Source organism: Cygnus olor, chromosome 18 (assembly GCF_009769625.2).
Source record: "Cygnus olor isolate bCygOlo1 chromosome 18, bCygOlo1.pri.v2, whole genome shotgun sequence".
Classification (NCBI taxonomy): Eukaryota; Metazoa; Chordata; class Aves; order Anseriformes; family Anatidae; genus Cygnus; species Cygnus olor.
The window spans coordinates 1,125,921-1,142,235 of NC_049186.1; the positions used below are offsets into that span (position 1 = coordinate 1,125,921).

General features: G+C 48.4%; 1 protein-coding gene across 1 annotated transcript in view; it reads left to right on the forward strand.

Annotated features, from left to right (window-relative positions):
• DNAH9 (dynein axonemal heavy chain 9) overlaps positions 1–16,315 on the forward strand; it is a 196,489-nt gene that overhangs the window by 18,147 nt on the left and 162,027 nt on the right. Inside the window, 10 exon segments of the mRNA XM_040530948.1 lie at positions 1,477–1,545; positions 2,788–2,914; positions 5,391–5,646; positions 6,702–6,943; positions 8,628–8,763; positions 10,024–10,220; positions 10,302–10,726; positions 12,592–12,814; positions 14,777–14,943; positions 15,292–16,162. Coding sequence (XP_040386882.1) covers positions 1,477–1,545; positions 2,788–2,914; positions 5,391–5,646; positions 6,702–6,943; positions 8,628–8,763; positions 10,024–10,220; positions 10,302–10,726; positions 12,592–12,814; positions 14,777–14,943; positions 15,292–16,162 — 2,713 coding nt within the window.

A 16,315-nucleotide genomic window follows, 5' to 3' on the forward strand; every position in this document is an offset into this window, starting at 1 on the left:
TCAGTGTTAAACAAGGGAGAAATCTCCCAAGACCTAGGAAAGAAGCTAGTGCTGGGATATTTTTCACCCAAATGTTTGTTCTTGTGGGTCGTCTTGGAGAAATGTAACCCCACGCTTGCAGCTCCCAGCTACCACACCTGATGACACCACCTGTAGACTTCAACATTGATGAGACAGCATATAAAAGTGCCATAAGCAAAACAGTGTCGGACCTAGGAAAACTGAAGACACCCCAGGGACTGTACCTTGTGGCTCACAGCAATAGCTTTACTTGTACTAGAGGTGATTCTGAGTAAATGGATCCACTTTTTTTATCTGCTTGACCCAAATAAGCCCTGTCCATCAGTGTCCAATATTTGCAGCCTTCTCTCACTGTGTATTGCCATTATGTAAGTGTCTTTAAGTGCACTGTTATTCTGCAACAATACAGACATCAGTGCAATGAGACAGGCCCTTGGACCATCCCCAGCACAGAGCCCAGGTTATCACATCCTGTTTGAGTCTGAATAGCAAATTTCACAAACCATGAAGAAGGACCCAGACCTGCATTTTTCATTGATTTTCTTCCCTCTGTTTAGAGCAGTTACTAACATGCCTGCAGCAGGAGCAACATGATTCTGTTTCCTGCAATACAACTTGAAAAGGGAGAAGGATTAAAAAGGAAGAAAGATGATGTTTTTGCCGGGGCTTGATCAGTGCTTGTCCAGTGGTGACCTCTTGAGCTCTCCCTGTGCTTTCAGCTGAACTTGCAGTAGACACAAAGTGTCCTTTGAGCTCGCTGGGAGTTTGCTAGGTTTTAAGCTAATCCAGTTTTTGTCAAAATATCCTCCAAAATCAGCAACTATTTTCAGGAAATGTTGGAAATTGTGGGTGAACCTGTAGAAGAATTCTTAAAGAATTACTTTGGCTGGTTGCCTCCCTGGGTTTGGAGGCATCTGTACAGCCCAGGCAGTGTGGCTGGTGTTCTGCCTCCTGCGCTGTGGGATGTCTTTGCTCTTCCTTGCTCCTGTGGTTTATGGGACACAAATCTGGCACTGCAAAGATCTGCATTCATCAGGACCCACGTGCTGCTTCCTTTTGAGCCTCCTTAAACTCAGAAAGTGCTGGTTGGTAAACAGGGGTCGCCATACTCTGTGTAAGCCCAGTATGTGAAGCTGGGAGCATTGGATATGTTAAAGAGGCCAGTGTTCCTCCAGTAGCATTGATCTCTTCTTCCTCCCTGTATGTGGTTCCCATTTTGCAGATTGCCATGCAAACACATGAGAGAGGCTGCCCAAGCCCCACTGCACTCTTTGTGCAGCAAGTTGATTTTTGGTGATATGGTGGGGTGAAATGCAATGTCCCCAGTCGGTAACAGTCTGCCCTACAAACTGGAGGGTGATCTTGGGAAGGGGGTGGATACCGACTGCAGTCTTACAGAGCTAAACGCACATTTCCATGGGCAAAGTAATGCTGAACTTTCTGTTGTGCTACCAGCTGCCTGGACTCTGCTGAAGGAAGAAGGGTGATAGAAAAGTACGAAGAAATGCTCCAGCTGCTTGACAGGTAAGGGGTGGTGCAGGCCAGGCTGTAGCTGTATGAAACAACGTTCTCTAACCCACCTCCCAGCATGTTTGCCAGTCCAAGGCCTGAGATGTCCCTTTCTAAGTCAGAGGGGGTCCTCTGATGAGAGAGGAGGAGGAATCCTTTTGCTGTATGCCACAGTCTTTCTGTGATGTCTTGCAATGTGAAGCTTTCTTGGGAGGAATGGGTTCCATGCAGCCTAGCATTGGTCCAAGCTTCTGCTGGGTGTAGAAGCTGCTGTGGTAGAAAACCGGAGTTGACTGGAAGTCCAAGCTGCTTGTGCCCATTCCCAGCATGTATCCACACGGGCTGTAACGCGTATTTTCCACAATTTGAAGTAGATTTATTGTCCCTCACTTAAAGATACTAAGTTTGACATTAAATCTGAACTGATCGCTTTGAGCTTTCCCTTGGGACGAGGTCACCTCCCCAGCGAGGACACATCCCTGCAGGGCCTGCTGTCTGTCAGCAGTGAAGGGAGCTGGGACACCTGACCCTGACCCCTGGGGAACACTGGGCAGGTGGAAGCAGCCCTGTTCCTAATGATCAAAATAAGAAAAAAAAAAAAAAAAAGCAAAAAAAAAAAAAAAGCTGATAGATGTGGTGCAGCATTTCAGAAGGGGGCAGACCAATGGGAGAATCCTGGGTGACTTCAACAGAGGTGCTTTCTGGGTGACATTTCCCAGAGCGCTCAGGTGACAATGTGATTCGGAAGGGACTTCGTTGCTTGGGTGGTTGGTACTGTACAAGTCATGTGAGGTAACAGGACCCAGTTTCAGTCCCCAGAAGTGTCACTGAGTTCTCAAAGTGCTGCATTTCCATGAGGCTGATGGTCTCCTTCTCTAAGAGAACTGAGAGCAACTGCATCCACCCCCCAGGATTTGTATGGTTTTAGGCACCTGTCCTGCGTAGACACTTGGTAAATGCCCAGTAGTTGTTTATCTATTAGGCAAAATATCTGTCTTCAGGCGAAATGCTTTGCAAGTCTGTCTCCAAATCTGCTAAAAGTGGTACTTGAGTGTTTATCCTCCTGACCTGACTCTGTCACTGGTTTTGGGGGTGTTTGTCTTTGGAGTCAAGTTAATTGTGGAAATGGTGTGGATGGGTTTTCCCATCCTGCATGTTCTTCAACCCTCAGAAGTGGACTTTCATTTGATTATACGCACATCCTGTGGGCTCAGTAGCTACATGGCACGGTGGATGTTTTTTTGTTTTTCCCTACAGGTATCAGGAAAAGCTGTATGTAGACTGGTCCCAGACGGTCTCTGAAAAATCACAGTACAACCTCACTCAACCACTCATCCGACGAGATCCAGAAACCAAACTGATCACAGTCAATTTTGATCCCCAGGTAAAAACTGCTGCCAGCTACCATTCCTGCCTGTCTGTGGGCATGTCTCCCTGCTGTGCAGTTTTTTTCTCAGTGTACCCCATCATGTAAGCGAGATCTGGTGGGACTGGTATCGGATCTGTTCTGCTGACATTTGTGGAGCCTCTTCTGTGATGAGTAACATGACTTTACCATCCTCTTTGTGGGCTCTATCTCCTGATAAATTATCAGGATTGAGATTTAAGCAGAGCAAATTCTGGTGACAACCAGTCACAGAAAGTCCCAGAGTACCCAATATTTAACTGGTGTTAGCGTCTTCAGATGAGACTTGCTACTGGTTTGGAGACTGTTGGAGCATCATCTACAGAGGTGGGTTCATGTTATATGTATGTGAACTCTGGGCTTCCTGGAAGGGTATAAAATACCCCATGAAGGGTTTATTTTGTTACTGCAGTATCATGCCTGTTGGTTTTCCTTTTTTGCAGTGCATGAGGCTTAGAATAGATTTAAGATCTTTTCTCTGTCCCCTAGAGTTTCTCAAAACCCTCTCAAGCACAGGTAGGATGGACCATCCACCTTTTCCAGGGCAGATGCCAGCAGTGGACTGAGAGCATCTGGGGTCTGGTGGGAGCCAGGATCTGTGAAATGTAAAAATGCCATTTAATGGGGAGAGGCTGAATCTTAGGAGCCAGGGACATGTTGGCATCAAAAACTTCCCAGTTTCCTGGGGTATGCTGCAGTTCAAATGTTTAGGTTTTACAGCTCATTCAAGCTTGGCCCTTAGCCAAAGGATTTGTCTTTTTTCTTGGAAGCTCCGTGCTAAGGTGGGAGCCAAATGGCCTCAGGGGATATTTTCCACCCTGGTGAGAGGATTTGGAGCCTGTGATGTGCTGAGTATGCCTGCTCTCAGCTCTTGTGGCAGTCTTTGAGTGTTTCTGCACTGCTCTTCTCAGCTTTTCACACTGAGGACTGTCCAGTGCCCCAGATGTCTGTTTAGCTGCCCCTTCATCCCCTTCAGAATAGATGTGAGCACCTCATTTTGCCTAGAAGGATGTATTTTCAGCCCTTCAGCATGGAAGAGTCTTCCAGAACTTGCCTTCAATGGAGGAAGGAGAGCGAGGAGAAGACAACTCCAGCCCTGTGGTGGGGATGTCCTAGACCTTCCAGTACAAAGAAGAAAGGAGGAGAACTTGGCTGCATCTCTCTTGCCATCTTGTTCCCTCAGCCCCATGTGTTTCCCTTTCCTCCCACTCCATTCTCGTTCAGCCCCCTTTCCAGAGTACCCTCTGCACCCTTCTTCATCCCTGCTTTCCTTCTTCTTCTCATTGCGTTCGTTGTCACTTTGGTATTGAAGATGCTGTGAGTATATTATGAATTCCCTTCCCAGGAAGTGTGCTTTCCATGTGTCTTGGCCAGTTCTGCTGGGTGTCGGATTTTGGCTAATGTAAGATGGTGCTGGGGAGATTTCAGGAACCCTTTCCTGCCCCTGGGGTCACCCAGGGCAGTGACTCCTGGCTGTTCAGTCCATGGATTTATGGCTTCACCTGCTTCTGTTTATATCTGCAGCTTCCCAGTTTTCCTGTCTGAAACTGGGGCAGGGAATTGGGACTAAAGGGCACTACTGGAATGGGATCAGAGGGTGATTTCTTCCCCATGCCTTCAAAGGAAGGGATGACACAATCTGCCAACCTAAAAGGAGAGTGATTTTTAGGGAGCTGCACCCCAAGCTCAGCCACAGTCAGGAGCGGTCCTCACCCTGGCTGCTGCCTGTACAACATGCCAAATTTTTGTCACCCTCTCAACATGTGCAGTTCCAGAAGCACTTTACCAATAAACTGAATGAAGATTTTTAGTCTTAAAAGTGATATATCATGCTGGAAGACCTCACTGTTCCTTTTGTTGCAAGCATACGTTTATACCGGGTTTATAATTTAATAAACCCTCTTAGTGTAGCCCATCGCTATTCAGACACGCAGTGGCGCTGAGTGCTTTTGGTTGGGTTAGGAGAGGTCGGCAGCAGAAGGCTTTGTTGGAAGGTGGACACACTGAAACAGGAGTCGCTGGGTTTGGGCCACGGTATTTGTTTATATTTTAATGCCACTCAGCCCCAGCAAACAACAGAACCAGAATCTGGTCCATCTTATCTTTTTCTTAGGTAACTGTTTGCTAAGCTCTGCTCGCAGACAAAATATCCCTGACAGACTATTGATGAGCATGGCTGAGAGATTCAGAGTTCATCGTGGCTTTTAGAGGCTGCATGTAGTTTACTTGCGTGGTTGTTAGCAAAGCCGTCTGTCTTTGGCAGGAAAGAAAACCAGAGGCAGAGATCAAAGGAAGACAGACAGTACAGACTATGAGGTGTCTGGGTGCTTTTCAGAGCATGCAGATTTGTGAACAAAACAGCAGAAAAATCCTAAAACATTCAGAAATGATTGAAGAGCGTCTGCCAGTTAAATGGGGGGGATTGTCTTGTGTTCAGCTCTGTCTTGTTTTCCAGTTGGTTTCAGTGCTGAGGGAGGTGAGCTACCTGTCCGGCAGCCAGATGGGAGACATCCCACCAACAGCTGCAGCAATCTATTCCTCCAAGGAATCGTACCGACAGATGGTGGCCAACTTGGAGCTGATGGTGAACAGATACAACAAGATCCTGAAGACAGTCCTGGAGGTTGAGTACCCTTTAATACAGGGGGAGCTGCAGGATATTGACCTGAGGCTGAAAGAGGCAGAGGAAACACTGAACTGGAAGACGGAGGGTGAGCTAGCTGTGCGTTAGGGAACACGAGTACCTACCCTTGGGTCTCATCACATTCTCCCACGTGCCCAACATCTGTCACCTGGTTCCCAGCTGCAGCTCCCAGCATGGCAGCGGAACCGGTGCTGGGGAGATGAAGGGCAGCACCCGGCTTACCTGCTGTTTTTCCTGTCCCCTTGCTCTGTTGGGGTTGTGGGTGGGATTCTGCTCCCTTCAGGTTCAGTCTAGAGAGGGCCAAATTTGGGTTTGTAAGAGCTTGCAAGGCTGAGATTGAAACCTCTGCTCCCTGCTTGTGCTGGCCACCCGGTGCCAGCCCAGGCAGCCCTTGTGTGGCTGCGTGCCTGTGTACCCAAGGTGCTGCTTTCTCCCAGTCATGCAGGGAGTGGAACCAATGGTCCAGCCATTTGGCACTGGGGTTGGCTTGTCCCAGTAAGGGGCAGGGCCACCTAGATAACTTCTCCTGAAGGATGAAATACTGCAGCTGCACGTGGGTTTTGCATGACTTTGGCATGATTTAACCAGTGTTCTTGCTTGATCAGTTTTAACTGCAAAGCAGGGCAGAGGAAGACAATTTGTTTCCTCTTGGTGAAAGCAAACTGCTCACTGGTGGAATATATATTTCTGTCATCAGGCTTGTGGTACGAACAAGAACAAGTGTCCTCCCTTGGGAACATGCAAAGCAGAAGTCCTTATGCTGAAGAACCTTAACCAGAGAGCTCTATTGCACAGTACAGATAGAGGGATTTTCCTGCCCTAAGTTCCCTGCATCTAAATGCAACTCTCACTGGTGCCTGGGACCATGCTGTGGGTGCAAGGTCCCTGCTCTAGTGATGGTGACAGGGTTGCACAGCCTGGCGACTGTGCTGTGGCTTATTGAGGTAGGACAGAGCTGGCAGCAGCTCGGAGCAGGGAGTTGCTCTGTCAGTTGAGATGGTAAGTCCTGCATTAATGATGGGTGAGAAATATATGAGACCATAGGCCAAAAAGTCTAAGGGTGTATGAGAAGTTGTACCAGCAGCTCTGAAAAACGCAATCGGTCGTTTCATTTCTGGCCAGGTGTCTGGGATCACATCTCCGTGGTGATGGATGCTGTCCATGACCTTGAGCGGCGGACACAGAAAGCCAAAAACAATGTTGAGGAAATCCAGACCATCGTGCGATCATGGGGGTCACCCATATTTGAGAGGAAAGATGGTAAAAAGGAGTCACTGCTGAGCCTGGAGGACTGTAAGGATCGGCTGGAAAAGCGCTACAGCCTGGTCCGAGAGTCAGGGCTAAGGATTCATTCACTGCTGAAGGTGAGGGGTGGGGGTGATCCCCAGGGGTTTGTTGTCTCGTTACAGTCTCTGTGTCTCTCTCTGCTCTGTTGAAATTGCCCAGATCTATTTCAACTTAAAATTAACTCTCAACTCCTTTGCAAATTTTACCCAGTGTTAATTAACAACAGTATTGATGAGTGAGCTGGTGTGGCTGGATGGTGTGGTAGTGCTGACTGGGCACTGCTGGAGACCCAGTTCAGGGCAGGAACAAGAGCAGCTGCAGCCCAGTGAACAAGCCCTAGCTCTTGTGGAGCCACTAGAGGGGAGTCATGCATCAGGCTTTGGGATCCCAGTCAGAGGACAAATCTCCCTCCAAAATATATACCTGAAAATACAAAGGCAGCTGGCTGCAGCTGACCTTTCAGTTTCAGAATTGTTGTCCCACTGAGGGAGCAGGAGGTGATGCTGACAATCCAGGGAAAAGCTAAGTGACAGGAGAAAAGCTGCTATCCAAAAGCGTGGGGTTTTCCTGCGACACTGCCATTGCTGAGTCTTCTTTGGAGTGCAGGAGAAACCCCAAAGCTCTGCTTCTCACCTGCCTGGCATGATGTGCTTTGCAAGTTGGGCACAGCACCTTGGCTGGGAGGCCCTCTCCTGAGGGTCACCATCTGGCCTTGGACTCTGGAGAGAGCTGGCTGACCCTCCCTGGGACACCAAGCCCTTGCTGCTCACTGTGCCCCGCTGTCTGCAGTCAGTCCTGGGCCTCTCACCCCCTTATCTGTGCAGTCAGTGGGGCAAGGATTTTGTTCTGCTGCCACTGCTGTAACAGGCGAAGCCCCCTCCACCTACCGCCCAAAAGATGAGGACACCTCCTGGGGGGGGGCAAGGAGGGCATGGGCTCTTGTGGTCATGGCATCACTCGCATGGTGGCACCACCAGTACTGTTTGCAGGGGCAGGAGAAGCAGCAGTGAGGACGTGGCAGGGCAGGGGACCTGATCACAGCGGAACCTGGGAGGCTGCTGAGATGGGTAGGGAAGTTGGTACACAGCCTGGCCCCGTGGGGATATAAGGAGGAAACCCTGGGGGAATGGGTCTCCGCTGTGACCCAGAAAACCCTGAGTTTCCTGGCTCAACTGGAGGAAGGGAGCACAGTGGGCTGAGGAGGGAGGTTGTTGGCAAACCCTTTGTCTTCTGCTCCCAACCTTTCCATGTTTTTGAGGTTTCTTTAAAAACCCTTTCTTGGACTTAAAACCTCTGTGGTCTTCTCGAGATGCCTGTTTGTAGGGTAGAGGTGTAAACAGTCTGCCGTGGAGGCCTGGTCCACTCAGGGTAACACAAAGATGCCCAGAGCTGGATTTTCATGCACTGAAATGAGCCTTTCAGACCCTTGAGCACTCTCTGCTTCAGATGTGCAAAGCAGCCTTGACCTCTGGGACTTCAAAGGAGGAGGAAAATATGTTGCAGAGCTGCTAAGCCTCTTCTGCACTGAGTTTGTTTTTACCTTCAGTTATTTTAATTCATTTCAGGTCACAAAACAGTCTGTGGCAGAAGTAAGTAGTCATCTGTCTAGTTGGATGTCAGTAGTAACAGCTGTCTGGTTTCCAGTCCCTCCATGAGGCCAGTACCCACATGCTTACTGGCTCTTGTCCTTAGCTGTGAGCAGCTCTCTTGTAGGACAGACTCAGCCCTACTGTGTTTGAAGGTGTCTTCGTTTTCTTCCAGGAAAATCAGAGCCTCTTAACTGCAGACCCAGCATCTGATGTCTGGAAGGCCTATGTGGATTATGTGGATGAGATAGTCCTGGACGGATTCTTTACTGCCATTGAGTGCTCACTCAAGTACCTCCTGGAAAACACAGGTAACTGATGGTCCCTCTCCTCTGGTCGTGGTGCTTTGGTCTTGCCTAAGGGAGGGTTCCCGCTTTTCTTTGCAATGGGAGCAATGCAGTCTGTGCCTGGGGTCAGTGGGTTGTGCTGGAGGGGAAGGGAAGTGATAGCTTTTCTCTGTCTCTGTTGGGGATTGCAGCATTTTGAATCCCTTGTGCACAGCAAAGGTGGGATGCACTGAATGGAGCTGGAGGAAGAAGCATTGCAGAAGTCAGGTCTCTGTTACTTGTTTCTGTTCTGCGCTCTCCCTTGTGTCTCGGAGTTGCTCTTTTCTTCCTGAGTTTTTACTGTGCCTCTTGTACTGTCAATAGCAAGCTCTGGGGCAGCCTCCAGGCAGGGTGGATCTCCTGGTCACAGGGGGGAGGGATGGAGAGGACAATGCACCATTTGCAGGGATTGGACAGGCAAAATCGAGGAGTCATCCCAAGTCTGTACTACAGCTTGGACATCACCCATCTCCTGCCTTCCCATGCACAAAGCATCAGGGTTTTACCATCTTCCATTTGTGGTCAGTCTTATGAACTGGTTCTGCTAATGAAAGGCGTGGAAGAAAAACTCAGTCTTCCAGCATCAGTCCAGTGAAGAGATCAGATGGGTTCAGGAGTCACCTGCATCAGATCTCCTGCCTAAGGCCACTGTGGAGGTACGCTAACTCTGCTGTGAGCAGCTTGTGTTTGGCTAAAGCACATCCCAGAAATGTTTCCCTCTTAGATGTGAAGACACACTGAGTTGGAGAATTGAATCAAGTTCGTCACCAGCATGCACATAATTTCACATTTGAATTTGGCTTCAGTTTCCTGTTCCTGTGTTTTTTTTCCATGTCTTTTTCCAATAAACTAAAGTGCCTCTTGGGTTTCTGATGTTCTTCTCCTATGCAAGTACTTATGCACTGTAATTGTTCAGCTCTCAAACTCCCTTTTGATTAGCTAAAGAGCCTGGTCTCTTTAAGGCTTCACTCCACAACATTTTTTCCAGTTCATAAATCATTTTTGTCTCATCTGTTCTCCAGTCTGATCTTCTGTAGGTACTAGAACATCAGCTAGTTTGCCAGCATCTCCTCTGGGCTGTTTGCAGGCGTAATGTCACAGGACCCAGTGAGCAGGTGTCTGCGATCACATCTGCCTGTGTCCTTATGGGGCACACCGTGTGCTTTGTGGTGGATGTTAGTGGTGGCTCAAGATCATTTTTCTCTGCTTGAAAAAGATGCTGATGTCTCTGGTCTTCCTTACCAGATCCCAAGGCAGGTCTTGCTCCTGTGTTTGAGGTGCAGCTGGATTTAGTGATCCCAGATGTGATTTTTCGTCCGTCCCTGGACCCTGGCACAAATGATGGCTTCTATGACACGGTGGAAGGTCTTCTCAATGACATCTACCGGATCTCATCGCTGGTGCCCAGGCTTGCCAAGCACAGTGGCTTCCCCCACTACCAGGTCTGGTGGCTGTGGAGCTCCCTCGTACCTCGTGACAGCACGGAGGCACCGCTGTCACTGAGCTCTCCTCTTCTCTCCTAGGCTGACATGGAGGACATGGCTGATCTGGCTGACATGCGCCATGACCTGATGGGACGCGTGCAAGCCGTGATGGCAGCCTGCTGTGATTACCGTAATGCCTTCGACCACTACTCTTACCTCTATGGTGATGACCGAAAGGAGTTCTTCCGCCAGTTCCTTCTCTACGGACACATCCTCACTGCTGTAGAAATTGAGGCTCATGCAGAGGATGGGGTCCCTGAGACACCTCCCACGCTTCAGCAGTTCAAAGAGCAGATTGACTCCTATGAGAAGATTTATGAGGAGGTGAATCGCATCGAGCCCATCAGCGTCTTCCAGAGCTGGTTAAAAGTCGATGCTCGACCTATCAAGGCGTCCTTGCTGAATGTAATAAAAAGGTGGAGTTTGGTATTTAAGCAGCATCTCATTGACCACGTCACACACAGGTAAAAGCCGTTCCTGCCTCCCCTCCCCAGGACCTGCGCTGATTGAACCGCGTGTCTCTTGTCTTGACTGGGCTTTATCATTTCACACTGATAACAAATACAGGAGCAAGGGTAGGGGGCCCATACTGCATACAAACTCCATCACATCCCCTGCATCTTCTGTCCCCTGGTCTCTGCTGGGAACTGAGTGGGTAAAAGTGAAAGAGTTATGTGGACTTGGTACCATTAACATCCCACAAGCGGACTCTCCTGGGACGTACTGTGTGGTTTTAGGTAGTATGTCTGTTTATCCATTTCTCCTGATCTAACCTATCTAATCTAGTAGTCATGGGGAGATAGTTTGAAAATCACAAAAAGGGGGAGTTTTGGAAACAAGTTTTAAAGTAATGGTTTCCCTGCTCTGAATAGCTGCTCTGTTACCAGCTTTGTGCCAGATGATGCATCAGGTGATATATTTGAGTAGTTGCAACTGAAGGATACCATAGGTCTTGCATTGCTTACAAAGAAGTATTTACAGACGTGCAGTAGTAAAGACTGTTGCATTTGGTGGATGGTATGACCTCTTCTGTTGTGGCGGTTTCATCCTGAAGGATAGCTAAACACCACCACAAGCGCTCTCTCCCTCCTTAAAGGAAGAGGGAGGAAAAATTACAATGGAAAAGGGCTCAGGGGTTGAAATAAGGACAGGGAGTTTGCTCACCAATTACCGTCATGGGCAAAACAGACTCAACATAGGCAGATTAATGAAATTTATTACCTAGTTACTAACAAGCTAGAGTAGTGCGAAACTACAAGCAAACTATGAACACCTTCCCCCCATCCACCCTCTTCTAGATCCTCCACCTGGGCAGTGCAGATGAACGGGGAATGGGGGCTGTGGTCAGTCCATGACACTTTGCCTGTGCTGCTCCTTCATCCTCCCTCTGCCCCTGCTCCACGCGGGGTCCCTCCCACGGGATGCCGTCCTTCCCGAACTGAGCCTGTGGCAGCTGCCCACAGGCAGCAGCACCTGAAGAACTGCTCCAACACAGCTCTGTACCACGGGGTCCATGCCCCAGGAGCAAACTGCTCCAGCACGGGTCCCCCATGGGCGGCAGCTCCTCCCAGATCCCCTGCTCCTGCGTGGGCTCCTCTCCACGGGCTGCAGCTCCGGCCCGGGGCCTGCTCCTGCGGGGGCTCTCCATGGGCCGCAGCCTCCTCCACGCCACATCCACCTGCTCCACCGGGGGCTCCTCCACGGGCTGCAGCATGGAGATCTGCTCCGTGTGGGACCCATGGGCTGCAGGGGGACAGCCTGCTCCACCAGGGGCCTCTCCACAGGCCGAGGGGGGTGGAACTTGGCTCAGCTTGGCTCATGGCTCAGCTCTGGCCAGTGGCAGGTCCCTTTTGGAGCCAGCTGGAGCTGGCTCTGATCTGACATGGGGCAGCTGCTGGGCTCTGCTGACAGAGGCCCCCCCTGCAGTCTCCCTGCTATCAAACCCTTGCCATGTAAGCCCAGTAAAAATGTTCTTTCAGGACCATGATTCTGATAGGTAATTTCTATGCAAAGAGCATTTATGTAACTTTAAAAATAAGCAATTAGGGGTTCTTGCTAAGAATCCCTGACTCAGCAGTTTAGTCTTTATTAGGTGAAGAATTTAAGGATACATATTCACCCAGCAACATCCACAGAATTTAAGCAGGCACTTAAAAATGTTGAGAGAACAGAAGAGTGGCTGTGCTAGGAAAGACCAACGATCCAGGAGCCCATCATGCCTCTGCTGACTATGCCCATTAGTGGATGAGATTAAGAACCGGGTGAAACTGGTACGGAAACTTTCCCGAGCTCCCCTTCATTGTGTGTTTTCCTGCTTTGTATTACATAGCTTGAATGACCTTGAAGAGTTCATAAAAATTGCTGATAAAGGGTTGAGCAAAAAGGTTGAGAAAGGAGATTATGATGGCTTGGTGGAGATTATGGGTCATCTCATGGCTGTTAAAGAAAGGCACAGTGTCACTGATGCCATGTTTGAGCCCCTGAAGCAAACCATCGAACTGCTGAAGACTTACGAGCAACAGCTGCCAGAGGAAGTCTATAAGCAACTAGAGGTGGGTAAAAACTTGTGGTGGACACGCAGATTTGCCAAGGAGCAGATGTCAAAGACCTTGTGAGTCTAAGAGGAATATTGCAGGAATATTTAAGACCCCACTCCCAGTCATTAGAGGGCCTCAGTGGATAGTGTTTTGCTATTGTGGGATGTGCCTTAATAGCTCTACATTTTGGAGTTATATTGAGATTTTCTTTTAAAGCAGAGATTAAGCCTTTTGTTATGTATGAAAAACATAGAATTGCCTGCTCCAACTCCCAGCGATTACTTTTGAAAAAATTAATGCATTTTCAAATACATCTGTTAATTAGGTTGAATTATAATTATTTTTAAATAAGCCAGTTCTTGGCAACTGTGGAGATGGGGAGGATAATGTTGGCAGAGGAGTTGTGTTCTCAGAGGACTTCAGTCCTCCACTGGATCTGCAGCACCAAATCTTCTTGACTCAGAGGACATAACCAGGAACAGGTTCTGGAAGTATTTTGACACGTTTCCAGATCTGGCTCTGATGAATCAGTTTTCTTTTGGGAATTCCTTTTGCGTCAGTGAAGGGGACCATGAGATGGGGGACAAGTGCTGGGAAACACCCAAGACAATGTTACAGTGGAGAAGTGCACGGGTACGTGCTGATGGATACCCTGTAGTCACTGAGTGCTGTGGGCAGAGGGGTCTGGGCAGGATCCAAGAATGAAAGCAGGGCCTTTCTGGGAGATGTTGCTGCCTTGTGCACCTGTGCAGCAAAGGCTCCTGTTCTCTGCTGCAGGCTTGGATGGCAGCTGGGGGGTTTAGCAATTCCCTGGTTTTCTGCTTTTCCCTTCAGATGCAGGTGATAAAATAATTTTATTTTTTTTCTGTCAAGTTCCAGCAACATGTAGCTGAGTGCCTGATTTGCTTCCATATGGGGTGGGACAAACAGAGGGAAGTTCTTCTCAGTACCGCTCCCTCCATGGCCAGGGACATGGATGAGCTGGAGCTGGTAGTCTGGATGAGAAGGACAAGGAAGCAGCTCCATGTGTGCTCTGCCTTGTTCACGTGGCTCACCCGTAGTGATTTCTGTTGAGGCTGGAATGCAGAGTGCCAGAAGGAGACCCCTTAGGAGGGACTGGCCACTCCGTGGCCATCTCTGCTGCCTCAGAGCTGCTTCCAGGTTATTTTACTTCTTTCCATAGTGTTGGTGGGTCTCTGTTAATCTTCTCAGCTGTGGTCTAGAACGAAAAGAAACCCAAAGTCTTTGCTGTAGGCTGGTAAACCATGTGGGGAAGTGGGGTCTCCAAAAGCAAAGCATTGGCATTTAGAGACAGCAGAGCCTTTAGCCAGTGTCAGGGCTGAGGATATGGCCCAAAAGCCTAGTGAGGAGAAGTAAATCCCCTCTAGAAAGAAATCCCAGGTACAGCAGGTGGTTTGTCAGCAGTGGTGTATGCCTGCAGCTTGGCTGCAGACCCGGGAAAGAAACCAGTCCTATTTAGTACTGGTTTTATACGCACAAGTTGGAGGGATTTGCCCCAGAGTTCTGCTCCTTAATTAGCTCTGAAAATGTGGCTGATTTGATGAGCTGGCATACACAGCCCATCCTCCTGCCTTTAGTCACTCACAACAGTCTCCAGATCCTGCTGGACTCAGCGATAGCATCAGTGTTAGCATCACTGCTTTCTCAAGTGTTGAACCATTGTGGGAGCACAGAATTTACTGTGGGAGCCCTTTTTTTAATTTGAAATTACTGAAAATAGTTTTATAATCCAAGCAGTTGGCTTTAAGGTGTCAGTCTTCATTATTCTTCAAGATTGTGAATATGTGGTGTTATCCCCAGTTGTGTGTTTAGCTTTCATATCTTGGGAAAACTTCCTTACAATGTAAGATGCAGAATCTGTTGCTTTTCCTGTTCTGTGATTATCCATAAACAGATCAGATATGTCTTCTATCAGGTTTCAAATACATCCTACCAGCATTTAAATTTTGCTTGCAGGAGCTGCCAGAAAAATGGAACAATATAAAGAAGCTGGCAATAGCTGTGAAGCAGCATGTGGCTCCTTTGCAGGCAAACGAGATGACAGCTCTGCGCAAGAGCTGTGCAGCGTTTGATGTTGAGCAGCACAGATTCAGAGAGCGATTTCGGAAAGAAGCACCATTCAGGTACAGGGAAATTATAGCATCACAGAAGCCCCAAGGAAAAAAGCTTGATGGGTCATCTCTGAGTGTCCTGAGGACACGTGTCGTAGCCTTTGCATACACTTCCTACCTTCTCACAGTGTTGTATCTGTTATACCTGGGGTTTTGTGTTGCTGGGAACACTGTCCAGAGTTAGCAAAAGATTGGATTTAGATGCTGAGTGTGCAATACTGCTTTAAGGTGGCATCAGTACCGTCATGTGGAAGCACCATCAGCATGTACTACAGACGTTTCATCTCTGCTTTGTCTCTTGGAGGCACCGTTTGTTTTATGTTTTCTTTAGAAGTCGTTACAATAACATTTCTTTTTTAGGTTTGACACCGAAAAGCCTTATCAACTGCTGGATGCAAAGAACATTGAGATTAAACAAATGGAGTCAGCCATGACCTCGATATATGAATCAGCTGGTCTGTTTGAAGTCATGGTGCCAGATTATAAACAACTGAAGCAGTGCAGAAAGGAGATGCGTCTTCTCAAAGAGCTCTGGGATGTGATCTCCGTTGTGAATACTAGCCTTGATGACTGGCAGACCACCAAATGGGTGGATATTAATGTGGAAAACATGGATCTTGAGTGCAGAAAGTTTGCAAGAGAGATTCGGAATTTGGATAAGGAAATGAGGGCATGGGATGCTTTCACCGGGCTGGACAGCAGGGTGAAGAACATGCTGACGGCCCTAAAAGCTGTGGCAGAACTTCAAAATCCTGCTATTAGAGAGAGACACTGGAATCAACTGATGCAGGTGACAGGCGTGAAGTTCGTGATGGACTCAGACACCATGCTGGCTGATCTCCTGAAACTCAATCTGCATAACTTTGAGGATGAGGTTCGTGGAATTGTGGACAAAGCAGTGAGAGAAATGAGTATGGAGAAGGTCCTGAAGGAGCTAAAAATGACATGGAGCACCATGGAGTTTCAGTATGAGCCTCACGCACGGACAAACATTCCATTGCTGAAGTCGGACGAGGAACTCATTGAAACTTTAGAAGACAACCAGGTGCAGCTGCAGAATTTAATGACATCCAAATATATTGCTTTTTTCTTGGAGGAAGTGTCTGCATGGCAGAGGAAGCTGTCTACTGCGGACTCTGTCATTTCTCTCTGGTTTGAAGTGCAGCGTACGTGGTGTCACTTGGAGAGCATATTCATAGGCTCAGAAGATATACGGACGCAGCTTCCTGAGGTAAGAAAGCCCAAGTCCCATTTCTTCCCTTTGTAAGGGGTTGAAGGAGATCCTCCACTGCGTGAAATGGGGTTATCTATAATGCTGTGTTACCCAAAGTGGGACTTTTCACCTGCTGCCTCCCTGTTTCCAGAGACTCCTGTAGTGCTGCAG